This window comes from Netta rufina (assembly GCF_964035555.1).
Source record: "Netta rufina genome assembly, chromosome: Z".
Lineage (NCBI taxonomy): Eukaryota > Metazoa > Chordata > Aves > Anseriformes > Anatidae > Netta > Netta rufina.
The window spans coordinates 20433214-20445423 of record NC_140126.1 but is presented as its reverse complement, the minus strand read 5'-3'; the positions used below and the strand labels follow the sequence as shown (position 1 = coordinate 20445423).

The 12210-nt window shown below is 37.9% G+C and overlaps 1 protein-coding gene across 24 annotated transcripts in view; it reads right to left on the bottom strand.

Moving 5' to 3' along the window:
- Positions 1-12210, bottom strand: part of CDK7 (cyclin dependent kinase 7) — a 33117-nt gene that overhangs the window by 10526 nt on the left and 10381 nt on the right. For 21 of the 24 annotated variants that reach the window (XM_084305356.1, XM_084305340.1, XM_084305343.1 and 18 more), the window contains 7 exons: positions 11524-11592; positions 9846-9956; positions 8594-8712; positions 7490-7589; positions 5475-5561; positions 2061-2210; positions 809-956 (listed from right to left, as the gene is read on the bottom strand). In XM_084305356.1, the coding sequence (XP_084161482.1) occupies positions 809-956; positions 2061-2210; positions 5475-5561; positions 7490-7589; positions 8594-8712; positions 9846-9956; positions 11524-11592 (784 nt within the window). The other 3 variants (XM_084305354.1, XM_084305355.1, XM_084305353.1) reach the window with 3 other exon arrangements.

Here is a 12210-nt window from a genome sequence, read left to right as displayed (position 1 = left end):
TCATACTGACAAAAAAAAAAGCTGACAATAACCTGGCAGCTGCTATCTAGCAAATTCTGGCTGTTAAGGCAACAAACTCCCAGTTTAAGAACTAACGTTTGCCTCTCTGATAGGAAGTCTGCCTAGTTTAGTGTCTGATAGAAGTCTTAAATCCTCAGAGCTTTATTACTATGAAGGTAAGAAGTATGTGCTACTGTCTGGGGGAAAACTGGACATTCCATATAGAAGTTAATATTAGAAAACAGGTTTGCCTTTTAAAAGGATCACTGCAATGTGCTTAGAACTTCCTTACAGAGTGATCATAACACTTAACGTGCTTAGTCCAAGGGAGACAGCGGAAATCTCTCTTCTAAAATCTGATCTACAGTCTCTGATCTGTCACTTGAAAGAATGAAATACCATGTTTCTCTCATACTCTCCTTCCCCCATTTTCTCTCTCCCTCTTTTTTTTAAAAGCGACTTCCACCTCAGTTCAGTAAAGTGTCTTGGGAATAAAGGGTCTAATAGTAGCCTCTAACTTATTATGTAGTACCACACTCCATAATGGAAATTAATGGTATTAAAAATTTATTCTAACAAATAGATTTCAAAAAGCTTTTTTTTTTTTTTGTACTAGTTCTGCTAGAACACAAAACTAAGCCATTCTCACCCTAAAGTGTTTATCCTAAAATATAAATCGTCAGAGGGCTTCAGATGGTGCTGGTACCCAGTTGTCCATTCAGAAGGTTTTTGTTCTGAAACACTGGAAGCATCACTTCCTCTCTGAGCTTGTAGCTCCTATGTTAAAACAGGTGAAACAAGACGTTACCTTGATCTATTCCTTCTGTTCTTTTCCTTTTTAAATTTGGAATTGCATTTTGTTGCTCCTTTACAGCTTCTGCAGGACAGTTGGGTCTGGGTAGTTGGTTTCCTGGAGTGGGTCCTGGTCGATTACTGAAATACTTCTGTTTCAACGCCTTAATGATAACGGAAGAAGAATAACCAAATAATTAGTATATAGCATCAGAACTCCATATATTGAGAAACTATAATGAAATAAATCACTTGTAATTGCAACTTCAAAAACTACTTTGGCACATTTGTATGGAAGGTGTTCTTGGTACAAATCAAGGTTTGGTGTTCTCAATTATTACCATGGTACTTTGATTTTATTAGACATGCAATGTTTGCGAACTGATGTTTTTAACTTGTACTGAGACACCTAAACATCCGAACTCTAGACTACACTGCAGGAGATTTTGTACAAACAAGAAGTTTGTATCTCCAAAGAGCTTACATTCTGAAAAACAGATGAGACATGAGGATAAAAAAAGAAAGTGGAGAAAAAGGATTAAAATAATATGATCAGATTTAGGGTCTGAACACCTGTTTTGCTAGCTTTTAAGATAAGTCTTCCCCCACAATTTCTTTAACTGTGTTGCTTCTACAATGTAAACTGCAAGAAAAATGTAGTTTGAACAAGAAAGAGACCAACACAAGGTAACAGGGATAGTTTCATGTAGCAATATTACATACCCTATTTTAAACTTTTGGAGTTCCACAGGTTCCATAAACTGTGGAATATGGTCTTACCTAAGCTGTCTCTTAGGTTAATATTATTCTTGCTTATGCCAATAACATAGTATTCAGATCAGGATGCTGGTTAAAATCATCAGATTTCCAAATAAAAAGAGTCAAAAAAGTTTAAATAAAATAGAAGAGACTAGATGAATTAAGGATGAAAACCTTTTAAGAGCAGGGAATGAGACCTGCTACACCAAGATTTAAGTTGCAAACTTCAGGTAACTGAATTTAGAATATCAAATATAATGATTGTCTGTAGACCATGACTCATACACCTTTATTTACATTCTCTTTATAATTGGGCGTGGAGATTATTAGTGAGAATTATTCATGCCTTTCAGAGTTCTCTGTATAAAACACTGGAAATATATTTCTAACATTTCAAAGACAGATACCTGACATTTCATTTCAAACCTGGTTTACTAGCTTCAAACCACATTTATTTGATATTAACAGTAGGTTAATGAACATTAGGACATAATGCAAGCATATGATACCTGAGTAGCTGTAACCCTAGCACAAGGATTAAAAGTGAATAAGCCTTGCAGAAGACTGAGCAAATCATCACCAGCTGCACTGAAGATATGCTGAAGCGGCATCCCAGGGAAAGGCTTAAATGTGACATAATCTGGAAGACTTGTCATATCCTGCAAAGACAAAAATGGGATGTAAGTATTTTCAACTTTGAAATAATTCAGCTTTTCACATATATTGGTACAGTTGTTTCACACTTTCCGTTTCCAAGCAATCTGTCCTTCCCTTGCAAAAAAAAATTGCTAACAATGAAAGGAAGCATGAAGGAACTTCATAGAGTGAGTGCAGACAAATGAAGTAAAACTAGCTTTGGCTTTTCTCTTGCAAACTCACATGGTAGAAAAGACAAGATTCACTAAAGAACCAATCTGTATTTTCTCCAGTTTAGTAACAGGCTGTCCTCAGAGTTCACTGTTCATCACAACTGTTTTAAGCTACTTTTGAAGGACATGGAGGTGCTTGAGCGGGTGCAGAGAAGGGCGACGAAGCTGGTGAGGGGCCTGGAGAACAAGTCCTACGAGGAGCGGCTGAGGGAGCTGGGCTTGTTCAGCCTGGAGAAGAGGAGGCTCAGGGGTGACCTTATCGCTCTCTGTGGGTACCTCAAGGGAGGCTGTAGCGAGGTGGGGGTTGGCCTGTTCTCCCACGTGCCTGGTGACAGGACGAGGGGGAATGGGCTTAAGTTGAGCCAGGGGAGTTTTAGGTTAGATGTTAGGAAGAACTTCTTCACTGAAAGGGTTGTTAGGCATTGGAACAGGCTGCCCAGGGAAGTGGTGGAGTCACCATCCCTGGAAGTCTTCAAAAGACGTTTAGATGTAGAGCTTAGGGAAATGGCTTAGTGGGGACTGCTAGCGTTAGGTCAGAGGTTGGACTCGATGATCTTGAGGTCTCTTCCAACCTAGAAAATTCTGTGATTCTGTGATTCTGTGAAATGCAAAATAGTTAAAGTTTTACTTGTGGAATGGAGGGAGGGAACAAGAAATATACCAAGCAGTTAAACAACAGATGAATGGCATACTTTTATCTCCCTTAGGTACAAAAAAAAAAAAAAAAATCCCATTTTATTCAAATTCTATCTTAAAAAACTGCTATAGACAATTATCCAAACATCTATAAGTAATTTAAATCTCTAAACATCACTCTAAGTTTATCCAAGCAAAATAGAACGCTAACACTGAAGTGAAAAATGTGTACAATCAGTCTCAGTTCTAAAGGTTTCAATTCTCAAAATGTGTGGGTTTTCAAACTAATTTGGGAATATCATCTCTGTTGTGCCATTAAATCTCCTACTCTGCTTTTCCCACCTGTTTCAACTCTTCTCCCAAGAATGCTGAAACGTCACTGCAAAACAACTTTGTACATTTCCTTTAGAATCTCAACACGATGCAATTGTGTGCAATTGACTAGTACTGCCTTCTATTTCTCCATATGGCTATAGCTCCACTTGGTGATTGTGCACCATTTACATAAAGGAAAACCAGCACAGAGAGGGAACACAGGCAGGATGTGACTACTAGCTAACAAATACAGAGGATGCTTCCACAACTTAATAAAACAGGACAGTGGGATCAGGGAATTCAGAACTCCCCATGCCCTCTGGAAGAAACCATCACTGGAGAAACTGTGTCCTGTTTTATGTCAGCCTGCCTTAAAACCATGGTATGTGGGTCATTGTGCATTGTGACGCTATATTTGGCTAAGCATTAGTGAATGACTGCATTTACTGTCATCTTGATCCAAATAATTGTGCTACTGATTTGTATCTATTACTGTACTGTTACTCAGATAAATTGTTTATCCCTACAGTTGTTGGTCTGGTGTCTGTCACCACATCCTAAACTTTTAACTTGATTGGTTCACCTCTGGTCACAGAAGGAGGGGTACGATACACAGCATCATGACCTGCCAGGGCACCACAGTGGTTGCCTTAATTGAGATTTTTGGAGCCTTGCCCCACCCATAGACACCAGATTGCCTGATTGTGGGAACTGCCTATTCTCTTTCCCTAGCTGCTTTGATTAGAGAAATTCAAAACAACAAGCATATGCCTATCCTTCGCTCATTGTTTCAGAAATACTTAGCATAATCTGTATAGAGACAATGCCTTTTGTCTCCCTACAAAAAGAATTAGGTCAAACCCGGTGGAGTACTCAGGCTGCAGTAGAAGATCAGACTTTCATTGCTGCCTGTGCTTAAAGTGTGCAGTCTAACACGGAGACATGAGTGCATTGCATGGTCCCCCTAAAGTAGCAGTATGTGCCCAGGAAAAGCTTGACCAGCGGCCTGAAGCTGCATAAAAAATGGACTTTCTGCAACAAAAATACATATAAATTTACATGCTGAGTAAGACAACTGGTACCGAAATAATTCTTAAAGCCCAAACCAAACTTAAGAATCCCAGCATTTCTGGAAACTCAACATGATGCTAATGGAGGTACAAGCATCTCTACATGCTTGTCCACAAACATAGCACCTGCTTTATGTGGCTAGGTATATTATAAACATATTACTGTGGATTACTTAACCTGATTTGGACATAAATAATGTGATGGGTGGAGGAGGGGGCAGAGGGAGGGGAGATGCCATACAGATTTCAGAATCAGATACCCAAACCCCCACTTTATGATCTGGAATCTGACTACAGGTTCCAGCAGAAAATATAGACCATATTTCTGGGTGTAAGTAGCTTAGAGTGAATGAGAAGTGCCCACAGGACTCCTGGTTATTTCATGGCCAATCCCACAGATTTGGATTGAGCACAGCTAGGCTGGTCATCATTCAAGCTTTAGATGCAACCAGCATGGCAGATAAAGACCTACGGTGAAGCTGTCCCACTGAGACCTATTGGTACCCACTAGTTAAAAAGGGTCCACTCAGGATGGATACTGATTTGTATTTAATACTCCACAGTTACTCTGAGATGAACTGTTTATCATTAAAGCTGTTAGTATGGTGTCTCTTACTGTCTCCCAAACCTGTAACTTGCCCAGCCTAGCTTACGCTCCTACTAATTGCCTTCAAAAGCAAGAACAATTTAAGTCTTTCAGGTTAAAGCAGATTAAATTAATCAAGCATCTCAAGAACATTAAGCAAGTGCCATTCATTTCACACCAATAGCCATGGGAAATGTGGACCAAGAAAAGAAACCAAGAATCTCCATTAACATTGTTTGATGCTAACATTGCTATATTAAAAGTTTGCCATGAGGAAGGAAAAAAACTCGGCTGCTTGTCCTCTTTCTTTTCAAGATAAGGCAGTTCCTTCCTCAAAACCTACTAAACTAACTGGTATATCACTTAATTTCAAAAGCTAAAACAAAGTAAATGTAAAAAAGTGAAACAAGGAAAACTAATGTCAGTGTGTTAAACAAAAAGACTCACAGGCCACTGTTCTTCTGTCGGAGTGCCCAGTGTTTCAAATATCCTTGTCAGCTGGTCAAGATCAGAGTCTCCTGGCAAGAAAGGAACCTAGGAAGAACAAAACAGAATTATACAACATAATTTCTCATTGAATTAGCTTCTGAACTTCAATTCTAGAAAGCAACTTTGAGTGCCTCCTCATAATTGCATTGTACATTCACGGCAAAACATCTTTGCTCACTAGCTGCCCACAGCAAAGTAGAGGATTCCTAATCATTTGAGGATTCCTAATGATGTTCAAATAGATTTTGAAGGTTTCTTGCAACCCAGACTTAGTATCACTGACTCAATAGCATAGAAATAAACGCATAATTAAACTACTGCCACATTAATATAAAATCTTTCTTTTCCTGTGTTCTTTTCCTTTAATTTCACATCTGAGCTGAAAGTTCAGTCTGTTGTTCAGTGATCTTTCCAGGATCTACTATCTCAAGTTAGGCTTTGTACAGATTCAAAACAAAGTAAATTGTAACTGGACAGCTAAAATAACAATTAGACTAATAGAATTAAGATGACATTGAGGGTGGATGGTGACTCATACCCACTAAGACAGAAACAGCCTACCCAGTGTCACGTATCGATTAGATTAGGCAAAAAGACAGAAAAATGAGATTTGTCCAGTTGGAGTTGTAGTTTGTGCATCAGGCACACAATGAAAGAGAAAAAAAACTTCATGAACTTAAGTAAAATTAAGAAGAATTAGAGGCAGTATTTAAATAATTAGGACAGAAAGAGCATAATAACTATCCCTGCTAGGAAGTGCATTCAGTTCTGGTGTCATAAAAATCGATGGAACATCAAATTCTTTCACAAAGCTCCCAGAAGTGCATCGTCCCTCAATCTAGTTTACCCAAGAAGAAAGAGATAAGACATTTAAAGCTATAATGGTGATAAAACACAACCATAAACATAGTTTCTGCTTTGTGAGAAACCAAATTACTCAATACAATTCAACAATATATTTGCTTTCTAACTTTCCACAAGCTTACTGAACTTTAGAGAATCTAGTCCATGTTTATTTACCCATTACTAAAGCTGTTTAGACAACAGCCACTATAAATTCCTGTTTCTGAACCAACAACTAAATTGTAACAGCACACTTGCTTGTATGATAAATCATACAAGGTAAAAGACATTCCAGGGTGTTTTCAGACAGACCAGTTCCCCAGTCTGGTTCATGACATGGTCACACAAACATTTAAAGAAAACAGCAGAAGCCACTTAATTGTGAAAGGTTAAGTTATAGTGCAGGCTATTTCACGCTTTCAGCTGTGTCTGTGCCCTTGCCTGCCACTTCCTACCTCATATTTTCATGTTCTCTTGACAGAGCTACATAATACATTGCTTAATTCCATAAAACATACTTAAGGATGATTACATCTGTACACCTTACTCAGGAGTGATATACTAGAATCCTGTCGGTTATCAGAATTTCATCAAACTACTTCACTCCAATTTGTTAAGCAACCACAGCTGAGAATAACATCAGTACATCTCCTCATGACAAATAAACCCATAGTTATTGTACTGGTGCTAATTATTCCCAGTTACCGGGAAACAATTTGTGAGGAATAGAGTGTGAGTGTATCTGTGTTGCCAGTTTTCCAGAAAGATCACAAATGAAAACGGATGGAAGGCTGTATGAAAGGTAACATTCAGAGGACTGGAAGAGTTAACTGCTCTACTCACCTTCCCCAAGGCAGGATGTGTGACAGTTTGCTGCAATTTTTTGCTTAGCTGTTCTTAAAGACTTCCAATGATTGTGACAGTTATGTAATCTCAGTCTATTTGAAAACTTCACTTTCCTTACAGTTAACAAACTTTTGGACGAAGGGAGGGGGAAAAAGCTTAATTTCCTAGAGAGTAGCCTAACTTCCTTTTCCTGCTACTGTTACAGCAGAGAGGAAGCCCGCACCTAAAAGCTGTAGCGTAACACACTGAAGAGCAAATATAAATGCTTATATTTGAAAACCTACCCTGAGGAGCAACTCTGCTAAAATACAACCGACAGCCCACATATCAACACCAACACCATACATTCTAGCACCAAACAATAATTCTGGGGCTCGGTACCACCTGAAAAGAAAAAAAAATTAGGAAAAAAAATCACCTGATTCTTCTGATATTAAGTGCTGTATTCAGCAGTAATGCAAGAACTACAAAACGGATTCTGCTCCTGTGTATTTTTCTAACACTGAAGAATTGCAAAGTCCTTTGTTAAAAAATAAAAATAAAAAACTGTTCCTCACCACAGGCACAAGAATAACCATAGATCACCTACAGTTTCAGCTGAGCTGGTTGACAAGCAACAGAACTGTAGACGTGCAAAGGAAAAAAGTAGGCAGGTTTGCAAGTTATAAACCATAGTTTTCTTTAAATTTGACATTCATGAAGTAACACAGAGAGAATTCTTTCCAGCTTTTAGAAACACCTGTAGCAACAGACCTAAGGATAGAGATTAGTTCTGTACAAAATAAACCTTGGCAGTAGTTATTTAAGCTGCAAAGAAGATCTGGTACATACTGCATTTGAAACTACTGTATCAACTCTGCCTCTTCAGTGAATGAAGGTGTTAAAAAGGAACAATTTTGCCTAAATAGTTTTAGCATTGCGGCAAACAAAAAGAATTTTTTCTTATTTTGCAATCCTCTACTCTTTAAGAGTACATGTCTTAATTAAGCAGGTCATAAACGACGTTGGTAAACCCTTTGTCTCATGCTTTTGTATCATAAATAATGTGCCTAACTACAAAAAAGACTCTAGATCACAAGATTAGCAGCAAGTAACAATTGTCTTTCTCTGAAGACTAGGCTTATAGATAAATGAGTATGATTTTCATGTGCTTCAAAGGAACGTCATACCATAGAACAATTGTCATCGATACAAATTCCAGAAGTTCTTACAGACTTTGCCAAACAATGCTGTCTTGTGTTTTCTGTTTTAAGACTTTTCCCACTACAGATATATAATGAGGTATACAGTAAACTCTAAACATGTTGATTTGACATGGTTTATTCCAGGAGGCAATATAAAAGAGCTACACAATCAGTAGCTAAGAAACAAAACAGAATATGCCTTACCTTGTTACTACTTGGTGTGTATAAACTCTATTTGGGCTTCCAAAAGATTTTGCCAAGCCAAAGTCAGCCAATTTTAAAACCCCACTTTCATCTAATAACAGATTATTTGGCTTAAGATCCTGTCAGTTTAGAAAGAAAAGAATTAATCCTGTCAGTTTTGATAAGGACAAATATATATTGAACCTCCCAGCAGGTGTCCAGAAACGGCATTCTAAAACTCAGCCTTCTGATTCTATTACAAGTTTACATAGCAATGAAAAACAAACAAAACATAAAATCAAGTATTTCCTTATACATGAAAATCAAAACTAGCCAAACACTCCTATTTGAATATTAAAATACTTAATCTCCAAAGCATAAAAAGATTATCAGTTTTGCAGGAATATTAGTTTTACTGCATTGTTGACAAATCAATAACAAAGACCTAGCCAATTTTTCAGACAACTGTAGAAATAATGAATCTGGTACAGTTTAATACAGTAATGGTGTTGTGGGTTGGCCCCAACCAGAAGCCAGGCAGCCCACACACCTATGACCAGTGATACCTTTAGTGGGTCAGGGGAGAGAAAAGGAAGAGTAAAAGCAAGCAAACTCATGGATCGATATAAAGGAAGTTTTACAGTTGCAGGAAGGGTAGTGGTGGGGAGGAAAGCAAGGGACGCAAAGGAAATCACTCATCTCCTCCCACGAGCAGGCCAATGCCCAGGCAGTCTCTAAGCAGTGGCCATTCTTCCCCTGCCTGATGCTGAGCACGATGCTATAATATATAGAATACCCCTCGGGCCAGCTTGGGCCAGCTGTCCCTGCTGTGTCTGCTCCCAGTTTCTGGCCTAGCCCCAGCCAATTTACTGGACTAGGGGCAGAGTGGTGGAAACTGAGAAAGCCTCGACAATATACAAGCACTGCTTACCAAGAGCAGAAACACCAGCGTGCTATCAACACCATCTTGGACACAAATTCAAAATAGAACAGGTGACTACGAAGAATATTAACTTCATCTCAGCCAGACCGAGTTCAGAGTTCTAATTAAAAAGTCACATACTTGAGATACTTTTATATATGCATCTACCTGATCACCATGTGTAACTCTTAGCATTTCTGGTGTTGCTATTGCCACTCCATAATGGCTAGCATGAAGTCTTACACATTAAAAACCTATGAATTTCAAAACCATCTACGTTCTTACACTCATCTTCTACCAAATGTGACTTTCGTTACAGGCATAAAGGTCGTCAATTTAGTGCATGCTTACCCTGTGTAGAATCCAGTGCTGATGTAAATATTCTAATCCTTGAAGTGTCATCAGCATGTATGCTTTGATGTTAGACTGAGTCAACACAATACTACTATCCTTTATAATTACCTGTAAAGTGTTAAATTGATAGTGAAGCTTATCATGCAAAATTATCTTTCTCCAGTTCTTTTGCAAAACAGTTATTTTTATCCTTTAAGACAAAGTTTGAATTGGCTGCCGTGTATGCGCTACTGTTCTCATCCCTTCTCCAGAAAAATGTGTCTCTTCTGATTTAGTGACCAGAAATTTAAACAGGGAACCCAGACAGCCTATATGAACTTTGTATAACCAGCAACTAAGAAAATTAGGGAAAAACTTAAGTTTATCATTTTAACTCCATTCCAGGTCAGTACCCTATCTTACAAGTCAAAGCTGTGCAAATAAAAATGTTAAATGTGCTAATCAGCTCGAACAAATTATATTCCTACTTGTTGCTTCTTCCTCTGTGCAAATTAAGCATCTAAATTTTGTAAATGCATCCTTTTCCCTTTTCAGGAAGGCAAGATACTTTAGCCCCTATAACATATTTTAACAAACCTATTCAACGTTCAGCGTTCTTCTGTCTTTAACAGTATAAGCATGACATTGACATAGAGTTTTAATACCTTCTACATTACTCCCCTCAAATTGCTTGCTAATATTACTTTGCAGTTCAAAAGCAGCCTTTCCCAAGCTTTAAGTTGTTTGAGATTTACAAAATAGCTAAAACTATACAAAGAATTTCAAATGTGCAGCACATTCCCAGACACAACAGGCTGCAGACCCAAATGTTGGCCTCTGAGTGATACCACAATGCAAGTAACTTACAGAGCATTTTATTCATTGTTGTACACTGTATCTTCTTCATTTCTAAATACTACATAGTTACTAAGTAAACAGAATGAATCCTCTACAAAGTGTACTTGTTACTGTAACTTCTATTAGCAAAAAAACTTCTGTCTCACATTCCTCTGGGCTTCACAAGCCTGTCAATGTTTTAATATTTTAGATGCTAGCCCCAGTGTTTAATGCTGTACCTGTAATGGGTTAGCTTAACAAATACATCAACTTCCATCCAGACTATGGACAGATACATAGATCTGACATGACTGCTACCTACAACAGTCTTCCAAAATGAAGAAGCTGCAACAAAATATATGATACAAAGCCTTCAAAGACAAACTAATTTAAGATCTTGGAGAATGAAACACCTGCAAGATTCAGACTCACAAGTACGCAGCACTGTTATGTTTAAAAGAAGGGTGCAAAAGTGTGTGACTTTTAGCATCAGATCATCACTTGGTATACTTTGCTTATTTGGTATACCATGCTTACTTGTACATGTTTTGTGCTATTGTGCTTGACAATTGCATTCTGAAAGCCTAGCCTGTGACCAGAGGTTTCATGCTCTACTGAAGACCCAGAAAACTAACATAGTAAACATAATTTGTTTCCTGAAGATTATTCTGACAAAAAAAAGTATTTAGAAGCAGAGGCATTTTGAGAACAGAGAAGAACTGTCCAACTGTTCAAGCTTTTTAGAGGCATAATCTTAATCAAGTTACGCAATGAAATGTCATCTTTCTAGAAATCAGTAAGTATAAAGCTGTTAAGCACTTTTTTCCAAAAGCATTTGAAGATACTGAAATAATCTTACCTCTAGATCTGTTTCCATAAAATCAAACACCAAGCTAATATTGGATTTGTGGCCAAACGCATCTATAAGCTGTAAAAACAAAATATATTATGATGTATTATACTCTCCTACTTCCAGTTTTCTACAATTCTACACTGTTTTAGTCTGTCTGTGGATTTTTAGGTTGCTGTCAGGGCTCGGGCAGACCAGCACAGAGCAACTGTTGCAAAGACCTGATAATCAGAGAGCAATATAGCTCAGACACCTCAGTTTTGTCTCAGCTCTGATTTTCTTTAACATAACCTGTAAGAAATTGCATCGCTTCGGTTCTTCAACCCGCAATATAAAACTTCTTACTCAGTTTAGCTTCTTAACTCAGTTGCCAAAGAAGTCCCCGTCAAGTGTGGTAACATTTCACACAACTGCTTTTCCTTTCTGAAGTTAGAAATTTTAAAAATAGGGTTAACTTCACCATGTTAACAACAACAGATACCCTAACACACACCTCTCCCCATACTTAGCTGTTCTACAAAACTCCTACCCTCTTCTTGAACGAATTCACGAATGATCACAATTTTGCCAATTTCCTTTTAGAACTGCTGATGCTATCTGCTTCAATAATACCTGTGGTAACAAATTCGAGAGATTCACTATGTGCTGTGTAACTTAATACAGTCCTCCCTCCCAACCCCCGAAACATAATGTGAA